Here is a 17,054-nt window from a genome sequence, read left to right as displayed (position 1 = left end):
AATAAATTTACGTAATTAAAAAAAATCCTACAAAGGCGAAGCCTGAGTGTGGGTATTATATGTATTTTTATCTTATTTCCATGGTGTAAGTGGAGATACAATATCAAATATAAATTTAAGTTATTTTAAAAGAGTTACTGTATAGAAACTAAAGCATGAAATATGTAAGAGTTTTAAAATAAGGTAAATACTAGTTTTTAAAGAAGACATCTTAAAAAGTGAATTAGCAGACAAAGCATAACAAACCATAAAATATATCCGCTGTTTTGTATGTATGTGAATTAATAAAAAATAATCTGTCTATGGATATAAATGTTACAGATAGCTTTGCTAAAACTTATAAGAAAAAAATATCTAGTTCAGTGTTTTTTAGCCAAGATTTGATGTAGTTTTTAAAAGATTGAAGGTTTACACATGTGGCCCTTTTAAAGGTTGTGCATAAAGAATTATACATTTTTGGAGCAATAAAACTAATATGCCTTTGGGCCAACCTGGTTTTGCAGAGATTTGAAGAGATTCTTAATAAATTAGTCATTTTTCTTCGTGTATACATCGTGTTTCTTCGATGTTCAGAAAATATTTTTAGTAATTTCATCCACACGCTAACCTTACACTCCACACAGAATTAAAAAAAAATATTACCGTGACCATGATGAAACTAATAAATTAATACGTTATGCTTACATTGGAACCAGCAGCCATTGGCCCCGAAGTTGGGTTTGTGGAAGGAGAGGGGTAAACCAGGCACCCTCTCCATGATCAGGGTTACCAGGGCGATGGTTAATGGCACCCCCCACCCCCACAGTTTCCATAGCCACCTAGCGATCGGGGTATCGCCGACCTCTGGTCGTTGTCTGCAACAAAAAACAACCTGTATTAACATTAAGTTATAAAACATACTTATAAATTGAAATTCTGCAGAAAATGGGTTATGTAATAGTGGAATCAACATAATAAAAACAAGGGAAATGGATCATGAATCATTATTAGTATTAAACCGCGCCCACAATGCCTGTCACCAATATCGTTCACCCATACATATTACATATAATGAAAACAATTTCACTCAGCGTCCATGTAATCTTTGGGGGTGCTGTATTGAGGGTCATTTTGTAAAAAAGAAGGAGTGAACCTGGGTCTTGAAGAAACCCGAGTTGTAGGAGGGATTGTAGGTTGCGTTCATGTTATATCTCCATTTGTTTCACATTTTGTTTACATTATTGTATCTATTATACACAGAAAAAACTTACTGATATAAAATATTGCTTTTGTATTAAGAATAAAAATATTATTCGTTTTAAAAACGGAACTGCAGGCCCTTAACAAATAAATTTATAGGTTTCATGAAAAACTTTTAGTAAAAAAATGAATTATAATTATCGCGATTTCGTCATTAAATATTATCAGTGCAAATGCAGGTGCATCAACATAATCTCCGATATATTATGAATGTACTAAAAGGTTAACAGGAAACGGCCTGCAATCCCGTTTTTAACCGGATTTAAATAAATTAGTAATGCTCATTTTTCTCCAAGTAAATGGTTTCATTGCATTTGGTTTTCCGAGTGGAAGATACTTTCAGTATCGCCACGGTCGGAAAACAAACAGAAATTTAAACGTTTCATGAAATGTGTATAACTGTATAATCTGCGTTTCCTCTTCACTTCATCCAGTTTCACATACTTTCCCCAGATCCGAGGGTTTGGGTAATGGGAACTCTTATTAATACGGTAAAAATAATGAAAGTTGAAGAAATTAAATGAAATTACAAATATCTTCAAAGCTTGGGATATAATCACGTGCAAGTAATTGTTTTCCGATTTTCAGGAACCAATCGTGATGAACCATGCTAGATTCCGATCTTTATTAATTTAAAGGAAATTGTAGGAAAATCATTTCGGTATTTTCAACGAATTGAATTATCAAAGCTTCGTTTACACTTGAATTTTTTTAGCGCGCGGCAAATATTGCCGTTCTGATTTTGTATGGAATTTGAAAAGCGTGTTCCCATGGGATTTGTAGTTGTAATCCAGCGATTTTTTTCACCCAAGACTCCGCTAAGCGTTGTGATCAAGGCAGGATGTGCAAATCAAATATGTATTAAATAATAAACCTTTAGATAAATAATTAAATAATAATAACTATTTTTAATGCAGTAATGACATCATTTAAATTAAAAAGCTATTAATTGTCATCGGGCTTAAATTGTGCAAATTGTAAAAAAATTATATTGCCACCTGACAGATAGCACGCTTTAATGCCATTGTAGCCGATGCTGGTCACAGATAGATACACCTTACTACACACCAGCGCCCTAAGCGCCACTAGTGCCCCTAGCGCCACAAGCGTTACTAGTGCCAATAGCGCCCTTAGCGCCCAAGGCCACAAGTGCTACTAGCACCACTAGCACCCTTAGCGCCCCTTGCGCCTCACGATTACTATCGCCAATAGCGCCCCTAGCGTCACAAGTGCTACTAGCGCAGCTAGCGCCACTAGGGCCCCTAGGGCCACAAACGTTACTAGCGTCCAAAGCGCCACTAGCGCCACAAGTGCTACTAGCGCAACTAGCGCCACTAGGGCCCCTAGCGCCACAAGCGTTACTAGCGTCCAAAGCGCCACTAGCGCCACAAGTGCTACTAGCGTCACTAGCGCCACTAGCGCCCTTAGCGCCTCCGTCGCCTCAAGCGCCCCTAGCGCCACTATACGGATACAAATGAGTATTTGCTCTTTTACTAAGATTTTTTTTTTAAATATTGGTAAGCCGGTTAAAAATGGGAATGCAGACCGTTTCCTGATATGCAAGAGCCATGTCAAGAGTCAGAATAATAGAAGAGTATGTATGAATGTGAATGAGGCAAGAAGTGTGTGCCAAGACCGAATATAATTTAATTTTTATTTTATTTGGTAAACCAACAGTTATAATTATTAAAAGGTATGGTGTAGTAAGTGTTAATTATTTAACCAATAATAGGTTTTCACTTAGGTATTTTAATTATTTAGTGAATATATATAATATTTATGTAAGAAAAAAAGTTACATTAGCCTATATGGATGGGATGGCGGAAGGGAGAGGTATGGGATGGATCTAGTATGTGTAATGTGTAGCATGTACGTATGTGTATTAATAAAAGATAATAATGATAATATAATTATTTATTGATTTTAGGTTTGAAATTGTGGGGTGCTGAGTTAAATAAGTCTAATTCACTGTATGAAGTATTAAAATTGTATGAAGCACAGTGAATAAAAGCATTGTGTTTTGAGTTCGTGTTACATTGAGGGATGTTTAACGTGTGATTTGTTTGTTTGATTGTTCGGCGATCCATCCTCTCTGCCTCTCTGTTACTCAATATCTGAATAACAAATTTATCTTGATTAATTGTTTTATGTAATATTAGGGTATTTTCTTATATAGTTTTTCGATGAATATAAATACGTAATATGTATTATAACAGACAATACTCTTACTTAGGACAATACTCTTACTTAGGGCAATAATCTTACTTAGGACAATACTCTTAATAAGGACAATACTCTTACTTATGGCAATTATCTTACTTAGGACAATACTCTTACTTAGGGCCAAACATGTTTAACCTCATACCCGATATATCAAAATCGAAAAGTGCACGCATTCTGGGTAAAACGGTTAACCATTGGCTTCTGGACTTAGGGAGAGTTGAGAGCGAACATATACTAACTTACAGATAAACAACAAATGTTTAGTACGTTCATGTAATTATTTAATATTTTTGGCCTCTAGACCCAAAATTCTCACCACACTTCACAAACTCAAATAAAATGTACTATTTAAAATAATAATTTTTACAGATCATAGAAAAAAAAATTAAGACTAATTACCTGACTTATCTCTTAACAATAGAATTTAATTACAATGTTATGAATTTAATGTTACGTAAAAAGTAATTTATCCTATGTTTATATTTATTGTTATGTACGAGTATTTGTATTATATTGCCTACTTTATATGAAATTAAACCTATCAATTTGATTGTCCTGAAACGGTAAACTTTTCCAGTTGGACAGTCAAAGGTTCATTATTCTGTAATTGTATTTTTTAGTATCTAATAAAAATCTTCGAAATTAAAAGTACACATTACTCAGGCGCCATAATACAAGCTTTGTAACTGAAAACTATTATGTTGCGAAATGTACAAAATATTAAACTAATAGTTCTGTGAACAGTTATAGATACCGAACAATGTTGATTACTCCGACATGACAGCTCGCAACAGTCGCGCGACGCTCATGTACTCTAATAAAAAGTTACTATCAAACACAGCACAGACAGATGAAATGCAAAATGGTCGAGTCGAAACAGGATTTCAACGACAAAAACACATAAACAAAGCTTGAACAGGAACACGGATGCTAATGCTTCTCCATGTACATTAAAACAAGTGGTATTTTTCCTGCTTGTCTTAAAATTGCTACGATCATTCCAATATATAAAAACGGTCCAAAAAATGATGTATCAAACTATCGACCAATTAGTATTTTAACTACACTATCAAAAATATTAGAAAAAGTTATAAAAAAACAAATGCTTACATTTTTGGATTCTAATAAAATATTATCATCTACGCAGTATGGTTTTAGGGAAAACCTGGGTACTGGTGACGCTATAGCTAATGTAACAAATACAATTATTAGAAAATTGGATGAAGGCAAAAAATGCCTAGCAGTTTTCATTGATCTTCAAAAAGCTTTCGATACCATTGACCACGAAATACTGTATTTAAAACTAAAAAAAAATGGAATAACCGAAACAACCCTAAACCTACTTATAAGTTACTTAACGGGAAGAGAACAATTTGTACAAATTGGTAAAAGAAGGAGCAAAACTCTACCAATTAAGTACGGTGTCCCCCAGGGAAGCGTATTAGGACCTATACTATTTCTAATTTACATAAATGACCTTATGAATCTTCCCATCAAAGGAAACATAATGAGCTTTGCAGATGACACTGTAATTTTATTCCATGAACAAGATTGGACAAGCACATATAAGGAGGCTGAACATGGCCTAACTGTTCTTCAAAACTGGCTTAAAGCAAACTCCCTTACATTAAATGTGAATAAAACCAAATATTTAATTTTCTCCAAAAACAAAAGAGGACAACCAATGAATGAGCATATACTCAAACTACATGAATGTCAAAAAAAATTTCCTCAATGTTCCTGCTCGATTATAACTCAAACCAAAAGCATAAAATATCTTGGTATTGAAATTGACGATAAACTACACTGGGATTCACACATTGATCGAACTTCAAAAAAGTTAACTAAACTCATCTACTTCTTCAAAAAATTACGGAACATTTTGTCAGCTAGGGATTTAAAGAGAGTTTACTATGCTTTATGCCACTCCAAATTGGAATATGGAATAATAGGATGGGGCTCAGCAGTATCAAAACATATAAAACAGCTGAAGGTAACTCAGAATTGCATCATAAAGACCATACTAAAGGTTCCCATAAGGACATCAACAACAGAAATTTTTAAACAATTTGACGTTCCAAGCATACAGAAAATCTATGCCAAAAACATTTTGGTACAACACCTCAAAAATAATTCTCAGGAAAACACCTCACATACTCATAATACCAGAGCCAAACAAACAGAGATACTAACTATACCAAAGTGTAACTCTACCTTTGGACAAAGAAGCTCTGAATTTTTAGCAGTAAAGGTATATAACAAACTCCCACTTAGTATCAAACAAATCAAAACAAAAAACAACTGCATTAAGAACATTAAATCTTGGCTTAAGGAATTACCGGAAAAAGAACTTACTAGCATATTTAAAACATCGTCGTAGAAGTTTCTGGAAACCCTTACCCAAAACATGGAGTCATACCATAGAAGTCGCTGAATAACTTATCCAAAACCTAGTCCCCCTCAGCACAGGATCACCTAGTGAGGAGGACTATGAATATAATCAACATCTATTTTTTATATATATATTCTTATAAAAATGTAAAAAAAAATGTATAATATAGCTACTAAATAAAAAAAAAAAAAAAAAAAAAAAGTTAATAATACCGTTCAAACTGTATTCACGAGTCATATGTAGTCAAATAAGACAGATTTAACTTTACATCGCAGATAAACCGAGATTTGATATACTCGTATCTAAGAAGATTCGGTATGCTGCTGGTTATCTTGACTCGGTACCGCTAACATCACCCCCCAGAAGCATTTATCATCCCTTATCTACTGAGAGCTTTCCGTAATAAAGCCTAGAACTCAATCCAGTAAGCCACCCCTACAACCTACAATATACAGCCTACTACTGCCTTCATTGGCCCGGGCGCACAATGCGACGGCCCCGTACAAGGCTAGGGACAAACAAAAATCGCACAAATAACATTTTTTTTACTTCAATGCATGGCGATCACAGGAAACAATTAACATGATGCATTATTTAATCGGGAAGTAAAATTGGAGGTATTCTTTGAAACCCACAGTGAGTTTTCCTGGTTTGGTGGTTTACAAGGTTTTGATAGTTTGCAAGGTTTGATGGTTTGCAAGTTGAGGTATTCTTTGAAACCTGTAGTGAGTTTTCAAGGTTTGATGGTTTACAAGGTTTGATAGTTTGCAAGGTTTGATGGTTTGCAAGTTGAGGTATTCTTTGAAACCTAGTGAGTTTTAACGGTTTGATGGTTTGCAAGGTTTGATAGTTTGCAAGGTTTGATGGTTTGCAAAGTTGAGGTATTCTTTGAAACCTATAGTGAGTTTGCAAGGTTTAATGGTTTGCAAGTTGAGGTATTCTTTTTTTATTTATTATTGAATATATTTGTATTACAAAGGTATAGTATATTGTCCTCCACGCTAGGAGTTCACCTGTGTTGTGGAGGACTTTTTCAATTGTAAAGTTATATAATACTAAAACAATACAGTGGAGTTAGTTACACAGAGAAACAATAAAAATTAAAATATAAAATCGATTTTTCCATAGTTATAACAACAACAAAAAAGTGAAATATAAATAATTAAATATTAAAAGGATTGTAGCCAGTTCCATGTGTGTTTTTTGTATTCTGTAAGATTAGATGTTTTATATTGTGTTGGAAGTGAATTGTATAGTTTTATAGCCTGGAATCTGTAGTGTTTTTGTTCAAAGGATGTGTTGGTTTTAGGTATTAGTAGTTGGTGTGCATGTCTTGTTCCAGTATTGCGAGAAGTTAGTGAAGTTTTAAATGTTTTTAGGTTCTTGTAAAGGAAAGTAAGTATTTGTTTTGAATATAATTTTTGAATCTTCAACACTGGGAATATTTTGAATATGGTTGAAGTGGGTGGTAGTATTGGTACTTTAAGTATTACTTTTATTAAGGTTTTCTGAGCTTTATACAGTGTGTCTGTATGTATTTTTTACTGGCATAGCCCCAGGCAATAATGCCGTATTCCATTATGGATTATGCTATTGCGATGTATATATTCTTTATATCAAATATGTTTAGTATATTTCTCACGTTTTCGAAAAAGTAAATCAACTTGTTTAGCTTTCCTTTAGCCGACTCAATATGTCTGTCCCATTTTAAATAACGGTCGAAGTATATACCAAGATATTTGAAACCTATAGTGAGTTTTCAAGGTTTGATGGTTTACAAGGTTTGATAGTTTGCAAGGTTTGATGGTTTACAAGGTTTGATAGTTTGCAAGGTTTGATGGTTTACAAGGTTTGATAGTTTGCAAGGTTTGATGGTTTACAAGGTTTGATAGTTTGAAAGGTTTGATGATTTACAAGGTTTGATAGTTTGCAAGGTTTGATGGTTTACAAGGTTTGATAGTTTGCAAGGTTTGATGTGTTTGCAAGGTTTGATGGTTTACAAGGTTTGATAGTTTTCAAGGTTTGATGGTTTACAAGGTTTGATAGTTTGCAAGGTTTGATGGTTTACAAGGTTTGATAGTTTGCAAGGTTTGATGGTTTACAAGGTTTGATAGTTTGCAAGGTTTGATGGTTTACAAGGTTTGATAGTTTGCAAGGTTTGATGTGTTTGCAAGGTTTATCCAATAAATGGGTACCTCTGCTAAAGGTCACACCCAAGTGGTTCGCTACGCTTGGTGATTTAGCAGGGGTGCTCGGATTGGATGTGTTCAGGATGCACCCGCCCATCAGCTGCGTGGCGTGCCAGATCGGGAGATGCTGGTTTGGGGAGACTGACCTATCCAACAGGTATCTCGACCCATTGCCTTGTGTCGCAGTGGGAGGGATATATTCATATGACTGTCACTCCTGGACACACTGATCCCAAGATTTCTACCCAACCCGCATTTATTATATAGGTGACTATTTATTTTGTCCACATCCTTGTACGGTATTGCGGCACTGTGCGACGGGGCGGTCCAGACCCTGTTTGATTGTTATTAAGTTAATGGCCGATGAATCATTGGAGTAGGTATTATTCTCTCGACTGTAACATATCTCAATAGGCGAACCGTGATACCGAATGATGGGATTAGAGGCTCTTGCAACTTTATATGATCCTATTATACGGTGGTGCGTCGTCATGACGACCATCAGTGAGATCTTTGGATTTGTGGCCGAGCTCAAAATAGTAAAAGAAAAATAAAAATAAATGAACAAAAATACGTATTTTATGCAAATTAGGGTTCTTACTAGATTAATTTAAATAGGTACGTATTTTTGTGAATTTATATCATACTAGTAAAGTTTTATGTCTTGAGTAAAGTTTTGAGGTTGTGAATTCTAATTTACCTTAATTTTTTTTATTTTATAAGCAATAATTATTAGCCTGAAACACTCATCCACATTGAAAAATGTAGACAATTTGTCTCGACGCCATCTAGTGAGAGAGTTAGGACTTACAATGCCTTTCTCATATAAAATAAAGTTGGTTGTTTCAGGTGAAAAAATGTAACAAGCAGTAATTGTTGAATGAAACACTAGTATATATTGAATTATTTCGCGGATAAGAGATAAGCCGCCATAGCTCAGTGGTCATAGCTATCGACCAGAAATCGAAAGGACACGGGTTCAAGTCCCGTTGGCGTCATGTATCTTTTATCAGGAGATTTTTCAATGTGGATGAGTGTTTCAGGCTAATAATTATTGCTTATAAAATAATTGTTACCCTTTGTGCTATGGATAAAAAATCTTGTCTTAAACATTAGTTTACCAAAAAAAATAATAATCTAATTTACCTGAAAACTGGGTCTATTTTTAAGGTGGAGGTAATATTATTCTAAAGAATTGAAAAAAATACTTTTTTTAAGTTTTTGTTTTACTTGGTCGTGCCACGTCTTCCACTGGGGTGTCCGACTTCCACCATTCACTACACTGATTGACAAATGAAGGACTTTTGTAAATTTTTTTAGGGCGAAATTTTCTTTTTGTTAAAGCAATTTTTAAGTGTTTTTGACGTTTAATTTATCGCATGATTTAAAATCGTGTTTAACAATCACTTTTCAATAAATATCTCGACTTGTCACATTCACGAACGGAACGTCACCGCTTTTCAAAGTCAAATTTATTAAATTACGTAACATTAATCTTCTGATGAAATTTAATAAATGATTTACTTAATCCGCACTCTCTAATGAAACAAATTGAAAGAGAAATTGACGGTTAATTCTCATTGATCTACTAAGAGGAAGCGGTGTTGCGATAATATAATTTATTTAGAATAAATTCCCATTGAATCAGAGGAAGTACGTTTCCCGAGCAGAAGCTTTGAGATTTATTCCCCATTTTTATCTGTATTGATTGAGGATCCACGATTGACTTCAAAATAATCGGGGACAAAACCTGACATCATCATCAAAAATACTCATTTTGGTTGTGGGACGGCTGTGATTGTAACCTGGTCCAATGAACTAGATTTGTTTTGAAAATTGATACTAATTATGTCGAGAATTCAGCCAAACAATAAAGTACCAACTTTGAATATAAATATTTTAACAGACAATTATTTTAATTGTCATTTTCAAGCGATAAATTACTCACCTATAATTTTTTTTTGTAGAAAATAAGATTAATTAATTTGTTTAAATTTCTTAGGGAAAATCTTGATTTGATCATCTGTGCTTATAATCAAGTGTCATTTTTCAAAATTGGAACTGATTATATCAAGAATTCAGACAAGCGACTAAGTGCCTCTACGTATAATATGATATTTTTTACCAGAAAACTATTTTAATTCTATATTTGAAATGTGGTTCGGAATTTAGTACAAGGGTTAATTTTTTAAATTTTTAATAACTTTATTTGAGTTCTCTCGACCACCATACTAGGTTCATGCCTATATTATAATAGACGTAAATAAGAAAAACACGGTGTTTGGAAACAATTGATCACCAGTAGAAGACTGGTGGTCACACAAATAATAAAAAAAGGTTTTTTTATACTGATTTTTGATTTGGTTTCACGTTAAGAAACTAGTTCACTGGTTCATAAGATTGTATAACTGTTGTCTGTATTACTAAACATCAAAGCTTCATATTTCTAAACTATGGCTATAAACTGTTCACAAAAAATATATTTCTTAACTGTATCATTCATTAATACTTAAAAAAATATCACACTTGACAGAAACACAAACTGTTCTTTAAACAAAGGTTTCACTAAACATCTTTTCTCAATAGTTATATTCCTAAATTGTCTTACCAAACGACATTTCTAAACTGTATTTGTAACGGACGTAGTTGACCACATTACTTAATTTCATAAAATTGGTTGTACATATGTGTGAAAAACAGCTTTTTTAAAATCTCCTCAGCGGTAGTATATTGAAAATAGTGTTTATTTGACTACCGCCGAGGGGATGAACAAGTAAAATATAAACATTTGCAATATTTAAAAATTGATTTTTCCTAGTAAATTTTACATAGAAAAAATGTTGGACATCGATCCACTCGGTAGGTGAGCCGGCGATGCGGTATCGATGCCGTTCGTAGACAAAGTTTTTCAAGCGGCCGGGAACAAAATGGCCAGTGGCGGGGAGTGATGATTTCGCCAGTGGCGTGGGGTAGGCACATTTTATAAATGTAAAACGGATTTTATGAAATTAAGTAATGTGGTCAACTACGTCCGTTACAGTATTGATACGTTATATTTCTAAATATTCTTACCACACGACCTTCCTAAACTGAATTAATACGTTATATTTCTAAATTGTATTACCAAACGATATTTTCATGCTGTGGGCATTAAAATGCTGTATTTCTAAATTGTCTTACAGAACGATGTTTTTATACTGTGGGCATTAGTATGCTGTATTTCTAAATTGTCTTACCAAACGATGTTTTTATACTGTGGACATTAAGATGCTGTTTTTTTTAAATTGTCTTACCAAACGATGTTTTTTACTATGGGTATTAATATGCTGTATTTGTAAATTGTCTTGCCAAACGATGTCTCTAAATCATTTTTTTAAATGCATAAATTTGCACCAATATACCAATTTTATGTACTACATAACGAAAGTAGTATTATCCATTATAAGAGTTTGAAATATTTCGTTCTTGAAAATAAAGCAATTCTATTTTTTTCGGATGAAAACAAATAAATCAATATTTTGAAATGTGCAGAATAAGTATATGAGTAAGAGTGGGACAGTGGGAGTTGCCCGGGTGGGTGGGATCATTACCCGATTAGCAGGTGGTCCGAGGATAGGTACACATCAGCCCCGGGGAATTAAAAAATAATGAAGGGCGAGTGCCGCGGGGGTTGTCAGGAAGTGGTGTGGGTTGGTGGGATGTGGGGCTGGGAGGAATTCCAAACTTCATTAAAAAGGATCAAATCATAATATTTTCACATCGTGCGTGAACATTTTCCGGTCTCGTGAATCGAGGATTAGCGAAGATAATGGGATATGGCTGTGCCTGCTTCCCACTGCAAACATACGGGAATCTATCAAATTATAATATGGAGGTACATATTAATGGCGAAATCCGTTTTGTTCGAGCCTGCAATTTTAAACATCACACGTTTTTCTTTTATGAACCGTGAAATTTTGTAATTATACTGCGGGATCTGTGTATTTACCCGAAGAGATTGGTTGAGGAGATGATTGCAGAGTTTTTTCGGGACTGATTGAAATTTCAAACACTTCCAATAATCGTGATTTTTTAAAATAGTACCGTGTAATTAATGTTTTTTTGTACATTAATTCCACACAAGAGCCTTGGTCGGAATATTTCATATTTGGGGATTGTAGTGTGGTGTTTTTAAGGGAATGGATGAAGGAGAGGAGGTTCTGGAAAGGAAACGATATGAGGGGTGCGTAGGAATCTGGGGGGTCAGTGCGTCCAGGAGTGACAGACATATAAATCCACCCCTCCCACCGCAGTGCAAGGCGATGGGTTGTGAGAGTCCGGTTGGAGAGATCAAAGAGACTCGCTCAACCGGCTGATTCCAGCCCGCCACGCCGGCAGACGCACCCGCCACTAAGACCCGGACACACCTGTTAAGTCACCAAACGAAGAGAAAGACTTGAGGTGACCTATGGTAGAGATGATGGTTATCCAATAAATGATTAACTCATAACCTCCCGAAACGTTAGTATTTGTGGTGATTGGTCGAGAAAACATACGAAATAATTAGATGCTGCTTAAATGATTTTTTTCGTGCGAATTTTGTATATTTTAGAGTCCCAACGGCCCAGAGTCAATTGCATCACAATTTTGGTAGTTTATGAGGATGAAGGATCGGAGGGGTAGGATATGAGGAAGATAATGGATATGAAGTATCCGACTATTTAGAGCCGATTATTAAACATGCTACTTCACCGCTCTCCAACTGTGGGATCAGTGAAACTTGAGTGTTTCCGCATGAAAGCATCAAAGATCGCTTTTCTACGGAATTTAATCAACATTTTACTATTCTCTTGCAATTTCACATATTAGATATAGTGAAAATATTTGTTTTATATTCATAGCATTTAAATAACTATTTGGTTTAATTAAATATTAATTAGTTACTTAATTATTACTTAAATACCTATTTGGTTTATGTTTGCGAAGTAAGTTAATTATTACTAAAAGCTTTTATGAAAACCACAAGTCACTGCATTTTATTTCACATTAAAAAAGAGTGTTTCTGATGATTGGATTATGATAAAATCACTTACGTAATTTTTAGGTAGGTGTCTACGCAGAGCAGGTTGAGCCAGAAAAAGCTGGCAAGAAAAGTTAACTGGATTGTGTGGCCTGAAAAAAACACAAGAAAATATAATTAAAGTCAACCAAAGTACCTACCCTTTTAAGAAAATTGGACAATATTCTCTGAAAAAAGTTACGCAATTACACGGACGGAAGGCCATGAAAAACCAATTTATGTTGTTTTTAATTTGATTCTGGAAATATTTAAAAGAAAGTTTAAAAATTCTGTTTTAACAAAAAAAAATCAAACAAATTAATTGCGTTATAATTATTTTTATTCCTAAAATCCCGATCACGACATTGTCCAGATTTTGTTTAATTTACAGCGCGAAATAGCTGGAATAAATAAATAAAAACATATTTTGCCTTAGCTGTATTTAGACACGAGGTAAAAAAGCAGCTCTGTGCATTGACTATCAAAGTAGTACCGTCAGAATGCGGTAATTCTATTCGGCCGCGGTAACTAAAAACACAATGTCTCCTTTGAGACTCTCAAGGAAGACACGTTTTTTAACTTACCGTGGCAGTATTACACACAGACTTCGAAACGATTCTACATTAATTTATTTATTATTTAAAATCAACTTTGGAACACCTGCATTTATTTGTTACAAACACGAAAAATAATACATGCGATGAAATAGACACGGCACGACACGAGGAATGAGAGAGAGAAGGACGTGCCTGCGATCCAATGGACACAGCACAATCCGAGGAATCAGAGAAGACGTACCTGCTATTTGGCACATCACCGGCGCCAGGTGCTGTGAGGCCAGCTGTGTGATGGCCAGCGAGAAGAAGGCCAAGGCGAGGCAGCCGCAGTGCGCGGCGAGGGCCCCCGAGTGCCTGCGCCCTCTTAACTTCCACACCTCCTCAAGACAACCATACGTCGCACTGGTTGCCACCAGGAACGGCACGGATATCAGCATTACTGCAACAAAATCCATCGATTAGACAAATACGACTGATCAAATAACCAAATTTTAAAATTTGATCCGATTCTGACGCACCGAGAATCTTCGGTTGATGCCAAAGATATTAGAAGAACGAGATATGCTATGTTGGCCCCCGGACCGTAGGCGGAGTACTACCTAATTAGGGTACTTTGAATACTATCGAGACGTGTACGCACAGAAATCTGTTCTATGTATTAGTGCGGATACCTTAGCGTAAGCGAAGGTGTGCAGTAGTATTGGTGAACAAAACCGGCGACACTGGGCAAAACAATTCCACACAGTATGAACTGCTCATAGCACATCTCGTTCTTCTAATATCTTTGGTTGATGCTGACTGTTATTTACACCATTAAAACGGCGCTATATAAATTAGCCAAATATGATTATTATACACTGAAATCATTACTTGTGCAGTGATAGAGAACTTAGCTAAAACAGAATGGAACTCGCGACCCCTTGGGTCACTCGACCAACTGACCGTTCATTATAATTTTCTCTGCAGGCGGCCAGATAAAGATAACAAATTCTACAAAGCGACCCTCCCGGCTACAGTTATAAGTATGTCGATTTACATAATTTAAAAACGTTGAGATGGAAATTAAATTTGGAGGAATAAATCACTCCTTAGAAAAATGCTTAACTAAGGTTGTTTACTCATTTACAAGGGTCATTTATCATATTTTCAATAACAGATGTTTATTTGCGTGTTTCATGGTTCAATTGTAATACTTTCAGAATTTACAAAATCTTTAACAAGAAAGAAAACCTTTCCATAGTCACGAATAACCTGACAATATTTAAAATTCTTCTACTTCCATCGTAATAAGCGGAAAAAGATTTTTGTGCAATGATTTTTGGTTTGAACCCACGACGTTAGGGTTTGAACCCGACCCATTTGTCCACTGACTACTAACAAAAAATAGATATGCACATTATTACACAGCGATAAATCAAAATCTATTCTTACACGTGTTAATTTATATAGGTTAGCTTGAATAACAAGGGTTAATAAGTTGCGACCTTCAGATGTGACATTTGTACATTCCAAAGAAACGATCTATTTTGGTCAGTGAGGAATGGAGAACTATGAATAATTTTTTTTTTTTTTTTTTTTTTTTCTACTTTTCTACTTTGAGTTTAATGATAAATTCTATCAACAAAACGACGGATTACCAATGGGATCGCCCCTCAGTCCACTTCTTGCAGAAATATTCATGGATTACATTGAAAAACAAATTTTAAATTCAATCTTTAGCAAACACATAATATACTATGTTCGTTATGTTGACGACATTTTGGTCTGTTGGAAAGGTACCAACAGACAATTAGATCTTTTTGTCACATTTGCTAACTCCATCAACCGTAAAATCTGCTTTACGGTTGAAAGAGAGTGTAATAATAAAATTAATTTTTTAGACCTAACTATCGGTAGAGAAAATAATAAACATACGTTTGAAATTTTCCGTAAGCCTACGTTTACAGATACGACCATTAATTATAAATCTTTACACCCATGGTCACATAAATTATCTGCCTACCACTCAATGGTACATAGGCTTACTAATATCCCACTCGACAAGAAAGCATACGAGAAGGAAAAAAATACAATCCTAACTATTGCTAAAAATAATGGCTTCAAGGGTAGAGACATTGAAAAAATAATTAATAATAACAAACACAAAAATAACCTTAAATTAATTTACCCAGCGACTAATAATAAGACGAATAATAAATTCGGGTGTTTAGAATTCATCGGACAGACATCTAATAAAATTGCCAAAGTCCTCAAAAAGTGTGGCTTAGATATTGCCTTCCGCACAAATAACAACTTAGGATCATCTCTTAAAAACTCAAAAAGTAAGGTACTCAAATTACAAAATAGTGGCATTTATAAACTCCAGTGTGACGAATGCAACGCTGTTTATGTTGGACAAACGGGCCGGTCCTTTAACACTAGGTTTAAAGAACATATAAGATCTTTTAAAAATAATAATAAAATACAATCTCAATTTGCCAAACATCTCCTAGATGAAAATCACTCACTTAATGATAATAATAAACCAACTCCGTTACACGTACAAAATAAAGGCCGTAAACTGAATCTTTTAGAGCAGTTAGAAATTAACAAAAACTCTAATAATTCGAAAGCTATTCTAATTAATGAACAAACAAATATAATTCGTTCACCCCTACTAGATATCTTCAAACCTAATGCAAATATGAGTGCATTATGAAGTACTTAATTATGCTATTAAAATAACCCTATGAGTCATCGTTTGGGAATAACTAACATAAAGACATTCAGTCAAATTTAAACATTACACTAATTGGGGAAACTTTGCTGGGGTAATAACCATTAATAATTTTTAATATTTTACTTAGAAATCAATTAAGAAATCAGTAAATGAAATTAAAATACCTACCTAGAAATAATATAAATGTATCGTCTGTAAGTGGGCTACCCACAGTTTGATAATGCCTTCAGAGGGCGAAACAGCTGTCACGCGTAATAATAATTACACAGCAGAACTTGTTTAAAAATAAACTGTTTTTATAAACCCAATAATAATATTATTGTATATATAAAAAATAAAAAAATAAAATGGAGTTCTACAAATTAAACTTAATAACAATAAATATAATAAATGAATAAATTTGCCGGTATGGGTAGTACGTACTTGTATGCAAACACGAGTGCGAATAACACACATGTTTATTACTAACGGCACTGTACAAACAAAAGAGAAACAACATTACTCAATCGTGTTTTTCAAGATGACGATCTTGAAAATCGCACTCGTCAGAGAAGTACTAAGAAGCTACGAATCAGAAAAAAATGCTGGACCTTCACGAAGAATTGTAAAGGGATATTACCTATTTTTGAGACCCAGAGGCAGACGGAGAAAGAAGTGCATAAACTGCGTGGAACAGGCAGGAAGGCAAATCTCACCC

At 34.5% G+C, this 17,054-nt stretch overlaps 1 protein-coding gene across 1 annotated transcript in view; it reads right to left on the bottom strand.

The window, feature by feature from the left end:
* The window catches only part of LOC149420300 (putative G protein-coupled receptor Mth-like 1), a 122,145-nt gene that overhangs the window by 55,512 nt on the left and 49,579 nt on the right, over positions 1 to 17,054 (bottom strand). Inside the window, exons 4-6 of the mRNA XM_089636079.1 lie at positions 13,880 to 14,077; positions 13,116 to 13,194; positions 685 to 854 (exon numbers count right to left, since the gene is read on the bottom strand). Of these exons, the coding sequence (XP_089492205.1) occupies positions 685 to 854; positions 13,116 to 13,194; positions 13,880 to 14,077 (447 nt within the window). The remainder of the gene's footprint in view (positions 1 to 684; positions 855 to 13,115; positions 13,195 to 13,879; positions 14,078 to 17,054) is intronic.

The sequence above is a fragment of the Hesperophylax consimilis genome, chromosome 10 (assembly GCF_061612785.1).
Source record: "Hesperophylax consimilis isolate HC1 chromosome 10, BYU_Hcon_1.0, whole genome shotgun sequence".
NCBI classification, from domain to species: Eukaryota; Metazoa; Arthropoda; class Insecta; order Trichoptera; family Limnephilidae; genus Hesperophylax; species Hesperophylax consimilis.
Note: the sequence above shows the minus strand (reverse complement) of the source record. Positions and strands in the feature narration are given on the sequence as shown.